The sequence below is a fragment of the Miniopterus schreibersii genome (assembly GCF_964146895.1).
Source record: "Miniopterus schreibersii genome assembly, chromosome: 12".
Classification (NCBI taxonomy): Eukaryota; Metazoa; Chordata; class Mammalia; order Chiroptera; family Miniopteridae; genus Miniopterus; species Miniopterus schreibersii.
In genome coordinates, this window is record NC_138112.1 from 61680701 (window position 1) to 61694335 (window position 13635).

At 42.8% G+C, this 13635-nt stretch overlaps 1 protein-coding gene across 7 annotated transcripts in view; it reads left to right on the plus strand.

Moving 5' to 3' along the window:
* Positions 1-13635, plus strand: part of LOC308565468 (exostosin-2) — a 126016-nt gene that overhangs the window by 15732 nt on the left and 96649 nt on the right. For 5 of the 7 annotated variants that reach the window (XM_081154693.1, XM_081154694.1, XM_081154695.1 and 2 more), the window contains 2 exons: positions 6377-6942; positions 8136-8225. In XM_081154693.1, coding sequence (XP_081010819.1) covers positions 6377-6942; positions 8136-8225 — 656 coding nt within the window. Of the gene's footprint in view, positions 1-1202; positions 1378-6376; positions 6943-8135; positions 8226-13635 lie in introns of those variants that run through there. The other 2 variants (XM_081154696.1, XM_081154697.1) reach the window with 2 other exon arrangements.

A 13635-nucleotide genomic window follows, 5' to 3' on the forward strand; every position in this document is an offset into this window, starting at 1 on the left:
CGGAGAAAAACAAGAAAAAATGCTCTCCACTTATCCAGTTCTCAAATGGGGGGTGTGTGTGTGTGTGTGTGCGCGCGCGCGCGCTAAATTTCCTATTATTTTGGGGGATGGTGGTGTGGATTTGAAATGCTGAGAAATGCTTTCTTGGGTGTGGATAAGTGGAGTGTGGGTTTCCCATCTCCAGAATACTCTCGTCCCAATCTCCCTGGATCTGTGACAAACAGGCATTAGCTCACAAGAATATTTCCAAAATTACTGCTGTTGCTGGAAGCCCCAGTGAGCGTCAGTAGAAGTGACAACTTCCACCAGATGGCGCTAACATAGCTGGGACCAGAAAGAGATTTGGATTCTGAAGCCAGTATCAATCAGTAAACTGCATAGGCTCAGTGAGTCAGTCATTTCATTAACTTCTCAGTAACATCACTAAATTTTGATTGAATTTTTTAGGTTCCACTTACTACCTTATGACAGAGATTTTACTGTGCATGTAGAAGGTTAGATCATAAATAATACAAAAACATAATGAAAATTAAAGGCTCTCTTCCCCACTTCTTCCTCCACAATCGCTCTCCCCCAAACTGTTAATTGCTTCTTAAATTCCTTCCAAAAAATATTATACATATGCCTTAATATAATTATTTACACATATATTTTATGTGTTTTGTTTTTTAACATAAAAGAGATCATACTTCCCCACTGTTTTGGACCATGCTTTCATATGAGCATATTTTGAAGATAATTCCATACCAAAATATATGCATTTTTGCATTCCATTCTTACCATGTTCCATAACTTATTTGGTTGAGTCCAGTTTTTGCTATTATTAGAAATAATACTGTAAAGAATATTTCTGATAAACCGTGTTGAGAATATCCATAGGGTAAAGTTCGTACAGAGGGGTTGTTGACTGAAGGGCACCGCATTTTACATTTGATGGATAGTGCGAGTTGCCTTCCAGGGATGTTGCACGCTCACCAGTACTGATTATAATAAAATATTACATTTTTGTCGGTTTTAGAAGTTTCATAAGTGAAGCGTGCTGCCTCGTTTGCAGTTTGCAGTTTCTTTAATTATGAACGAGGCTGCCTGGCGTTGAGTTTCACTGTGGAGCCCGAGCTTGACGCTCCTACGCGGTGCCCTGACTCCTCCTGCCCAGCAGGGGGCGCGGGCCCGGGCCGGGGCCCGGCAGCTCCCGCATGCGCAGTGCGCTAGGTGTCAGACGCCGAGCCGGGTCTCCGGCGCTACGTTCCCAGCTCTCCCGCAGCCCCGGCGCGGCCGCCGACTCGCCGGGATCCCGCCCGGGCTGCCGCGGCCCGCGTCCCGCGGCATGAGCCGGTGAGCGAGCGCGGGGCCGAGCGGGAGGCAGCCGTGGCCGAGGTAAGCGCCGCGCGGAAGGGCCGGCGGGTGCCGCGGGGCGGGCTCGGGCCTCCCCGGGCCGCGGCGGAGTCTGGCCCTGGCCGCCGGGAAAGCGCGGCCCGTGCGGAGGCCTGAGGGCTGCGTGAGGCGCCTGCGAGCCCTGCAGGGCCGCTCACCGCGATGTACCGCTTTCGGAGCGCGTGGATTTCCGCACCGCCTTCTCCTCCTTCGCCTGGCCCGCCCCGCCCTTGGTTCCCACCTGTCTCCCGCACCCATTTCTGTCCCCCGTCCGCTCCTCCCTTTTCCTGCGGGGCCCACCCCTCCGCCGTGACCTCTCCCACCTCCTTCCCGCGAACTACAGGGACCCGTTTCCTCCCACGGGGATGCCTTGTGCCCCGGGCTCTGCGGTGGCCTGTGGCCTCCAAGACAGTGCTGGATGCCGCGGGCAGTGCGCCCCTCTCAACTCGGAAAGAGGACTGGGTGGGGGAGGTGGCCCAGGGTGGCTTGGCTCCGGGCTTCGACTTGAAGCTTAGGGGCATTTGGACTTGGTTTGGAAACTTCAGAGCTCAGAGGCTATTCACAGTAATGAAATATATGATTCAGTTTCCATCATTTCTCACTTCCGCTGATTTAAGCCTTCTGGTTGCGTATGCTGGTGTGAATGGATAGATTTTCTTCTGTCAAGTTATCCTGGCTTCGCTAACGGGGGAGTGAAGAAGGGTTATCGAATCCAGGCTTTTAAAGGTAATCAGGGGAGGCAGCTTCACATGTGAAGAACCAGGCTCCAGGGCCAGCCTGCCACCCTCCAGATCGAGCATTGGCATTTTCTGGTGGTGTGCCATGGGGCATGTTACTCAGCCTTGCTGTGGCACTTTCCCTGTCCCTAAAATGAGGATAATAATAGCTTGTCATATGGTGCTGTTAGGAAAATTCAGTAAGTTGTCAAAGTGCTTAAAACAGATCTTGGCATGTAGTAAATCCTCAGTAAAGTTTGGTTATTAGTTTATTATATGTATTGAATTGAATATTGTATAATCCCACTAACAAAGGGGCACAGTTTTTTTTTTTCTTTTTAAATTGGGAACCATTTTTAGGACCGGTTCATCACAATATAACTTTAATAATAAAGAACTCTATCAGTTAGGGCAATGAATTGCAGATTCTCCTGCTTTTGCTGCTATTTGGTTCCTTTGTTTTCAAGCAGTTTGGTTAAGTTGCAGGGTAGCAGTGGCCCTGGGAATTCAGCTGTGAGTACTTTTCTAAAATGGCTAAGGTAAGAGATTGTGACTCAAAACATTGGACTAAGTAGATTGATTGGTTGTAGCCTAAAGCATCAAGGAAAGGTTATTTAGACAAATTTTAGGAATAAATAATTCCAGGAACAGAAAATGCATCTCATCTGGACTGTAGAGTGGGGTTAAAAGATTTTTCCAGTGACTCAGTGCTTGACAGCTAGCCAGATGATTCCAGTGTTTTGCAGGGACAGGTTTGATTTGTTTCTAGAAGGGTAAAGTTTGTAGGGCTTTGTGATGAAATTCTTGATTCAGGTTATGGTATTACATGGAACAAACATTTTAATACGAGATTCCTTTTGGTCTGTCCTCTTCAGGGAAGCCCAGTATTAGAGGAGAGGAGGGTGTTTAGGGGTGGACACAGAAAATTAGGTCTACACCTACCCATTTTTCCCCCTTTGGAAACACTAATTCAAGAAAGAAAATAATCAGTTCACACCATATAATAACTCAGAACTTGGACCATGAATAGTGTGTGCACTGATGGAACTGTGGCAGAGCTGCAAAGGAAGCTAAATGCACAGCTTACACAGGTTGCTTTTGCTAAAGTCAGGAGTGAGTCCTGGGATGGAGATATTTGGGTGGAGGCATTGAGAACTTTGAATTCCCAGATTTCCTTAGATCTGGGGCAGCAGAAGTATCCACCTCTCTGCTATAGAGGGGAACAACTTGCCTGGACACTATGCAGAGACCTCACCTAGGCAGATGCCTTGCTAGATGGTGCTTATCTTCCTCAAGACATGCCTCCCCCTCCCTTCATATCTCAGTATTGCCTAAGCAGGCAAGAACCATCCATGCTCTGAGGGACATAGCTTTTGAACTGAAAGAATTGTAGGACCTGATTCATACAGACCAGCTGGAACTGGGGGAGCATCTGTAGGAGTGAACCTTGAGGGTGTTTGACCAAGAGTGGGGGCACTGGTTGACTATCAAGCTGGAAGGGAAAGACTGTTGCGTTGGGGGCATTTTCTCATGATTCAGGATTTAATGACCAGCAAGGATAACTAGAGCCAGTCCTAATGTGCTGCTAGGCAGGCTCATTGAAGGTTGGGCATGGTAATGGCCAATACCACTGGCTCTCAACTGGGGGTGACTTTGCTTCCCCAGGGGATATTTGACAGTGTCTAGATATATTTTTAGTTGTCACAACTAAGGATTGTTTCTGACTTCTATTGAGCAGAAACCAGGGATGCTACTAAATTTTCTACATTTTACGGAACAGCTCCCCACAAAACAGAATTATGTCAGTAGTGCCAAGGTGGAGAAAACCAGAGCTATCTTGACAGAGTATTGAGGAAAAGGTCAGAAGGAGATTGGAGGTAGAGATTTGAAGTAGATTTACTTTTTAAGGCTAGAGATGCACTACTTGCCCAAGTTCCTGGGAGGGTGTACTCCCTTTACTCTGGAAATATGGAATGTCCGGTGAGGTGCCCAGCATCTTTGAGAAGCTCAGTGTTGACTGTCCTCTGTAGGCCAGGATTGACTTCAGGAGATGTGACCATGAAGCTGGTTCCCAAGTATCTATGAAGATGATAGGGTTCTGAAATAGCAGTGGCCTATTTCAGAGTGGTGGCACTAACCATCAGAGGCAAGGTTGACACAGTACCCATATGGGCATCAAGACCCAACACGCAACCAGTGTATCTTTGACCCACTGTGATGCTAATAGAGCATGGTGTTCCTAAGGGCAGTAGAGATGGACAGCCAGCTAGGGTGCTGCTTGACTTGTATAACCAGAAAAAAAGATCATGAGCTGGCAAGTAGGCAGAGGGCAGCTGCTGCAATGGAAAGGTCACTATTCACCACCTGGTTTTCAGATGTGAGCTCTCAGACTCATATCCCATGGATTGAGAGGGAGACTGGATCTCCTTGAAGAAGTACTTTGCAACATCCCTGCAAGTATAGACAAATGTTCCCCTAGTTTTTCCTCAAGGGAACCGCAGCTCTTTGTCAGATTAACTGTACGTCAAGGAAAGGATAATATGCAGACCTTTTGAGGGCTGTTGACTACAGGTTCTGAGCTGATAGTAGTACCAGGCAACCCTCAAGCAATAGTGGATAGGAGTTAGCAGATAAATGCTCTAGACTCAGCCTTCTGAGAGACAAGGCATAGCTTACGTGGTTCTTCAGAGGGTTCCTAGCAGTCCTAAGGGCCGCTGTTGCCCACAGCAGCAACCAGCTTAGTAATACATTCCTTATTGGCATTCTCTAGTTTCCCTGTCTCTTCTTGCTCCAGTACTCTAGCTTTCTGAGATCACCTCCCAAGTAAGTAAACTACCTGCACCCCCAACCTTGTCTTTGGTCCTTTATTTTTTATACTTTTTGGGGGGCGGGGTGGGGCGGGAGAGAATACAGGGAACCCAAACTATGACAGGTAGAAAGCAAAATGTGATGCTTAGGAATCTAACATGGTATCAGCCCTCTCTTCTTTCTAGCCCATCTGCTGATCATTTGGGACTTTGGAGCCATGTCAGACTCCTACCAGGAGAGTTCCTGTGGCTCCACGTCCCCACCAACACTTGGTGGTGTTTGAGTCTTACGTTTTTCTATGCTGGTGGGTAGATGTTTCATTGTGGTTTTACTTTCCCTGACTGTAAATGAGACCAAACGTCCTTTCAGATGTTTATGCGCCCTCTTTGTTTCCTCTTCTGTGAAATGTGTGTGAGCCTTTGTCCAGTTTTCTATTTTTTTTGTTGCCTGTTTTGTGTTTTTGTTTTTATTGCTTTGTAGGAGTTCTTTATTCTGGTTAGTAGTCATTATTAGTTGTATGTATTGCAAATCTGGTTATTAGATTGTTTTTTTACTTCCTTATAGTGTCTTTTGATGAACAAAGTTCTTAATTGTAATCCTGAATTTATTTTATCTTTTGATGGTTTGCACTTTTTATATTGTTTCAGAAGTCATTCTTTTCCCAGAAGTCATAGATATTCTCTATTGTGTTGTAAATATTGTATAGGTTTGCCTGTTACATACAGATTTTTAATCTACCATGGATAGATTCCCCCACCCCACCCCGGCTGCTTTTAATATTTTTCTTAGGCTTTCTTTTTAGTGGTTTTACTTTGACTTATCTGGGTGGGCTTTTCTTTGTATGTATATCTGCTTGGAGTTGAGTATCTTGAATCTGTGAGTTGATACTTTTCATTATTTTTGGAAAAGCTTAGTAAAAGACAGCTGGATTGTCCTACCCACTTCTGCACTGAGTCTTTGCAATATCATACATATGTAGCCTCTGAAAAATTAAAGTGAAAAAATAATGTCAGTATTATCATGAAAATGGTTCAGACTCTTTGAAAGGGTTGTGGGGACCCTCTGGAGTCCCTAGGCCATACTCTGAGAATCCTCAGTGTAAGATGTTGGTGTTAAGGTTATACTAGCCTTGTAAAATAAGCCGGGGAGTGTTCCCTCTTTTTTCTGAATTCTGGGATAATTTGTGGAAAATTGGAATTGTTTTTTGAATGCTTAATAGAACTTGGAAAATCTTCTGGGCCTGGAGTTTTAAAGAAGATTTTAAGACTTCTGATTCAGTTTCTATAATGTTATAGAACTATTCAGGTTTGCTATTTTTCCTTGAGACTATTTAGATAAGCTATATTTTAAAAGAATTTTTATTCATCACACCACTTAAGAGAAAGAAATAGGTATATTAAAAGTTAAACAGTCCTTTCAATTGTCATTTTGAAAGGACTAAATACTTCATTTTTCTGCTTTTTCCACCTGATAAACAGGAGTGTGAGGAAGAGGCTGTCTGTGTCATTATGTGTGCGTCGGTCAAGTACAATATCCGGGGTCCTGCCCTCATCCCAAGAATGAAGATCAAGCACCGAATCTACTACATCACCCTCTTCTCCGTTGTCCTCCTGGGCCTCATTGCCACGGGCATGTTTCAGTTCTGGCCTCATTCCATCGAATCCTCAAATGAATGGAGCGTAGAGAAGCGCAGTGTTCGAGATGTGCCAGTGGTCAGGCTGCTGGCCGATAGTCCCATCCCAGAGCGGGGTGATCTCAGCTGCAGAATGCACACATGTTTTGATGTCTACCGTTGTGGATTCAACCCAAAGAACAAAATCAAGGTGTATATCTACTCTCTGAAAAAGTACGTGGATGACTCTGGCGTCCCAGTCAGCAACACCATCTCCCGGGAGTATAATGAACTGCTCTCGGCTATCTCAGACAGTGACTACTATACTGATGACATCACCCGGGCCTGCCTGTTTGTCCCGTCCATTGATGTGCTGAACCAGAACACGCTCCGCATTAAGGAGACAGCACAAGCACTGGCCCAGCTCTCTAGGTATCTAGCACTTTTACTGACTAGAGCCAAGTCCTTCAGGGAACCTTAGGAAGGAGAGGGAGGGGAATGTTTCTTCTCTTGAGCTGGCTCCCAGCTGTTAGCCGCTGTATCTTTTCTCATGGGAGGGGATGTGGTGGGTGACTGCATTATAGCATGAAGCCAGTTTTGTAAGCAGCTGACTTCAACCAGTGAAAAGCAGCAGTCTGTCTTCAGTGCTGTTGCTGTGGGCTCACAACTCCTTAGAGCTTAAAAACTAAGGATGGTTCATCTTCCTATACTTTTTTCTTTTAATTTAAATACTTTTCCCCACCTCTTTATTACTCCCAAATACATATGCACTATAAAAGGTCTGAAAATACAGGTAAACAAAAAGAAGAGTGTAAGGCTCATTCCATAATCCTGTTTCTAAGAGATAATCATCATTAATATTTTGATGTTACTTTACAGTAATTTTTGTATAAAAGTATATACATAGCCCTGACTGGGTGGCTCAGTTTGTTGGAGTGCATCCTGTACACCAAAAGATTGCGGGTTTGTTCTCCGGGTGGGGCACATACAGGAGGCAACCAATCAGTGTTTCTCTCACATTGGTGTTTCTCTCCCCTTTCCCCTTTTTTCTCTTTATAAAATCAATAAAACATATTCTCAGGTGAGGGTAAAAAAAACTATATACATTTTTGTCAAGAATGAATATATAGTTTTGTATAAAATTATATACATATACATTTTTGTCAAGAATGAGATCACACAGAACATACTCCTTGCTGCCATTTTCCTTTAAATAATCATGAACATATTTTCAAATAATGTCATATTCTGTTACTATGTAATTTTAAGGGCTGTATAGCATTCCATTTTGCACATTTTCCATAATGTATTTAAGCAGCCTTCTATATTAATTTATTTTTTGTTTCTTTAACCAACGGTACACATTCAGAGAGTTTTCAGGTTTTCATTACCATAGCAGCTCTGTGGTAGACAAGCTTGGAGTACACATCTATCCATTTTTTCCTTCTGAGGCTCCAGGCTAATGCCGCATGTACTGCTGGGATTCTTAGAAACTCAGTTTGCGTGCCTGAGAAGTGACCTGTTTCAGGTTGGGGATACCTGCCACTTGTCATCCAGGAACTGACTCGTTTCTGTGTCTTCGTCATCAACATGTACATTCTCCTACATGTTTAATTTCTTAATAGGTGGGATCGAGGTACAAACCACCTGCTGTTCAACATGTTGCCTGGAGGTCCCCCAGATTATAACACAGCTCTGGATGTCCCCAGAGACAGGTAGGTGCATTTGGGATTGTCACTGTGATGGGTTTCTGAGGATAAAGTAAATACAAGACCCTTGTGTTCATGTGAAATCATTTCTAGGCCTACTGGGACATACTTTTTAATCAGAATTGTTTGTTAAAATAAAAAATTGCCCTATGCATTTCTCTCCTTAAGACATAGAATTATTGAGACCTGCTTAAATCTGTTAGAACCACTTACAGCTTGTGTTCTAGCATAGCATCTTAAAAAACATTTTTTCCCTTAATCTGGGTTGTGCTTTTGTGAGTGCAGCACCCCTACCCCCTGAGGAAGGCCTGGTTCATCATTAGCTTGTGTCAACTCTCTGAATTTGTGAGCACTTGCCAAAATAGAGCCACAGCTTACTGAGGGAAGAGGGCATGGATGTATGTTAAGTGATGCCCAAAGTCTATAATGTCAGTAAAGGAGACCACTCTGTTAGCATTTTCTCTCTGTTGTTTCAGCCGGTGGGGTTCTTACCTTTTTTTCTTTCTTTCCTCCTCCTCTCCCTCCCTCCCTCCCTCTCTAATTAACCTTCCAGACAGCAGATGTGGTATGGGGTGGCCATGATCACGTTTATGATTTTGAGTTTACTTGCTATGTTTATCAGGCCTTTTATACATAGACTGACCCAGTTTGGTTGGCGGCATCCTGGAAAACTCAGGAATGAGGTGCTGCTTAAGGTTCCTTTCCTGGTACTGGGTTCAAGGCTTTAAGGAGAGCAGAAAGCTTGGGCCCAATATAATAGTCTTGGGCAACACTCAAAGTATAGGATTGTTATAAGTTTGAACTCATTTATAACCAGTTTTATTACAGTTGATGTTTAACTGTTAAAATCATTGTTACTGAAAAAGGTGACTGAACAGTCCAAGGCCAGCTGTGTTTCAATTTATTAGAAGCTGATGTTGTCACTTTTGAAAATCTACACTTAGTACTACTTCTCCCCAGATGATTAAATCTAAGCCCTCTTTGCTTTAAGTATTATCTAGAATCTGTTGTGTTTCTGTATGGAAGTACAATCACCACTAGGAGAGACATACACAAGAACCACTCCTCAACTTTGATGTAGAAACCATTTAGGACGATAGAGGGCAGTCAAGCTACACAAATTCTGCCTAGAAACCAGCTAAACCCAAAGTGATCTCTGATTTGGCTCTCAGCCTCAGTGCCCTGAGTGGGCTACTGTTTTATGGATTTGGTTTTTCTGGGAACGGGAAATACTTTGCAGAATAGAGAAGGGAAGGAAAAGAGCTGTTAGGAATGCAATGTCTTCACCTGCTGTTCTGGGTTTATTTTGAAAAGGGCTTATTTCTGTTTGAGACATTTCGCTTTTTGCTGACATTTTGGTATATGTAACTGCATGGGAGAAGGATTTTATTTTTATCAAGTACACATGTTAAATGGGGTTTCATTTCTCTGCAGGAAAGTGTCAAGTAGTGAGGAGAAAGTTTAAGTTCTTGCTATTTCTTAGGTGTTAAGGATCAGGAAGGTTAAGTTGTTTTCCCTGTGCACGTATTTTTGTAAGTGATTAGAAGCAATCCTGTGGCAAGTAATGAATCACCATATAGTCCTTGCGTATCTCTGCATGTGGAAAATTCATTTTGAAACCTAGGTGGTCCTGTGGTTGGGGTAAGGAGTAGAAGATTCGTTTGCTAAGTTTTCTTATCCTTTGTCCTGTTCCTGGATTCAGAGGAGGCAAGACCAGGAATGTAGAATGGTCTCAGCAGGAGCTGCATACCAGGTTATTCAGGAATTAGAAACTAGATGGGCCGGACTAGATTGCTTCCAAGAGCTAAAGTCTAAAGTCATAGGTGTGATTACTTAAGAATTATTTTACTTGGGGAAATGCAAGGTCCAGGTCTGAAGGAAGTGTCTGCTCAGCGAATATCTTTTATGCTGCTTAAATCTGTTTTTATTTTTCTTTCAATTTTCAAAAACCATATGCATGATACACATATCCTTTCTTTGTATAAGGTTGGAACCATATGCAAGTGTATAAAGAGTAAAATTTAAAATTTGCTTTCAGCCCAGCTGGGCATGGCTCAGTGGTTGAGCATCGACCTAGGATCCAGAAGATTGAGGTTCGATTTCCAGTCAGGGCACATGCCCGGGTTGTGAGCTTGATCCCCAGTCTGGGGCGTGCAGGAGGCAGCTGATCAATGGCTCTCATCATTGATGTTTCTATCTCCCTCTCTCCCTCCCCCTTCTTCTCTCGGAAATCAATAAAGATATATTTAAAAATAAATAAATAAATAAAATATGCTTTCAACCCTTGTTCTCTTTTTACCCCCTTACTGGAAAGTAATCACTGTTGTCAAATACTATGTATTTTTCTATGGGTTATACACAATATATATGTATATATGTGTGTATATATTTTTTTAATTTTAATTTAATTGGGAGCATATTATGACTCTTCAATGCCTTACTTTACTGATCTTTGTTTTCTTAAATATGCTATATAATATTACTACCTTGGGTTTTTATTCTTTCTTTGCACATATCTCTAACAAATTTCTACTTTGTGTGTATTTATTAACTTAAGTTTGTTCTGGAGAATTTCAAACCTATATAAAAGAAGAAAAGCTGGTACAATGAATTCTATGTACCCCTGTCCAGCTTCAGTAATCACCCACTCGAGGTCAGTCACAATTCACCTGTACTCTGAACCAGACTATCTAGAAGCAAACTCCAGATGTTATGTCATTACATCTGTAAATATTTCCATTTGAATCTACATGATAAGAGCTTTTTGAAAAAACTATAGTTTTTTAGTAGTAATTTAAAAAAAATATATATCTTTATTGTTTTCAGAGAGAGGAAGGGAGAGGGAAAGAGGGAGATAGAAACATCAATGATGAGAGCCATTGATTGGCTGCCTCCTGCATGCCTCCTACTGGGGATTCGGCCTGCAATCCAGGCATGTGCCCTGACTGGGAATCGAACCTCGATCTCCTGGATCCTAGGTCGATGCTCAACTGCTGAACCATGCTGGCTGGGCTAATAATTTTTTAATGTTACTAAATATTCACCAAATATTTGCTATAGTTCAAATTTACCTGTCTCATAGATATTTTTTTATAGTTTGTTTGATTCAGTAAATAAATACAGGGTGGGGCAAAAGTAAATTTACAATTGTTCATATGGAAAATAATACAATAATTAATAATAACACAGGAACAAATAAACTCTGTGTTTCACATACAACTGTAAACCTACTTTTGCCCTACCCTATATGACCCATAGACTTGGTCAGCTTTTTTTTTTTTTTTTTAAGGAATTTGCAGGCCTGATTGCATGCATGGTTTAAAAGAAAGCAAAGGATAAACTTGAAGATGAACTGTGTTTAGGCACTGTGGATGCTCAGATAGGAGGAGGAGAACTATGAGAACATCTGAGGAAATACTTGGACTAGGGACCATGAGTGCATGATGCCGTGGGGAGAGTTCAGTGACAGAGGAGATGACCTAGAGCCAGGAAGTCCTGGAAAGTGCTAAAAATGCTGGAGGACACTTTGAGTGATCTAACACTTAGCTTGGCAGAGTCTGATCATCATATTAATAATTTTTAGCTTTGAGTTTTCTACCTACTCTCTTGCAGCTTTGGAACTGATCTCTGATTTTGGGATACATAATGGGAAAACAGAATGTGCTTCTCAGAAACTCACTTTTCAGTCAGTATAAAACACGTGTTCTTTAAAGCAAGGGTTGCTCACAGTATTTTCTCCATTACAATGTTATGGAAACCTTGGCAGAAGAAGATACAGTGACTTCAAGTTGAAGTCTTGTCCATAGCAGGGCTGGTGTGAGGTCTGTGTGACTGATGGCAGTCGTGGCTTTTTTCAAGGTCACAAATGAAGATTGCACATGTATGGTCTGTGACGTAAGACATGCTTTGGATTGCATGCTTTTCTACTACCAGTGCATAACCCCCACCCTACACCCTGGGAACAGAGGAAAGTTTGGGGCTCTGGGGGCAGAGTAACAGTAAAAGTTGGTATGATATGCACCTGCTTCCTTTCTCACTGCATATTCCCCCCGAGCTATGGGTGTAATTACCTAATCACCCACTACCTTGGCTTACCCAGCCTCTCCACTGCCTGCATATTGGATCTGGGTTTGTCTCTCTGCACGGAGGTCATGGGGGCGCATACAGTCTGCTTACCATCATGGTCGTGGAACCTGCCCAAATTCATGTTGGATGTATTCACTGCTGAACGCTAATCAGGAAAAATAAGACCGTATGTTGGTACTGAGGATAGTCATTACTTTTTACAGAGACTGGCAGCTGGAGAGACTTTTAGCCTGCACATTACCTCACTAACCAATTCTTGGTTTCAGAAAGCTTAAACAAACAGATTGGGATTTCCAAGGGTGGTTTGAAAATCTTTGAACTTTAACTGGTCATGTTAGAAGGGAATGCATGCTGTCATCAGGGCAGGATGGGGATTGGTAGCAATCAATATTGCACAAAATGTAGTTTCTCAGTTCAGACTTCTAGGCTTAGACTGTGCAATGCATGGAACTGGCAAAACTTTGCCCCCAGTAAGTGATTTTGATGGCTTTGGGACCCCAAAGACAGAACAACAGTAAAAGTTGGTGTGATATACACCTGCTTCCTTTCTCTGATGAAGTGTCATTATACTACTTGCCGGATCCAATTAAAACAGTGTGTTCACAGCTCTCTGATTGAGAATAAAAGCTAGTGCGTGCAAACTGCAAGAGAAGCACTAAAGGTCCAGTTCTGGATTCTGCTTCCTGCACAGGGAATTGGGTTAGCAAGGTTGAGTAACTGGAATGGAAGGTGATTGCTGGGAGAGACTATATGTTTCACGTGTGGCAGTGGAAAGAACTGCTCAGGGCAGGATTGGAAAGAAGCAGGGCATATGCATTGGGAGATGTGATGCTTTGCTGTCACCACTGCTTTCTGTGCCCATTGTCTCCTGAGATTCTAGTCAGTGAGTAGGTAAGTGACTGCCCCAGTCAGTCTTCCTGTGCAGACCTGTTGTTAGTCCTGTTGTTGTAAATTCGTCTGAGACCAGGGTATAACTTTTGGGAGAGGTGAATGGGATCTTAATATGGTAGCAGAGGGGCTGTTCAGAGGGTGGAAAGTAAGGAAATACTACTAGGACCCTGGAGGAAGGCTGGTAATGCAGCAATGGAACCCAGCTGATGTCCAGGAGATATGATGTAAAACACTTAGCACAGTGTCTTTATGGAAAAATGACTACCTTAACATTAGCTGCTGTTGATATTAAGACTCAATTATAGCAGGTCCTTGAATAATGTAATTTCACTCAACTTCATTGCCTTATAACAGTGATGAGATGCAGTAGGAACTTAACTCTTGTTTATATCAATTAGCCTGTGGTAAAATTGATTTTGTTGTATATCATTTTGCTTAA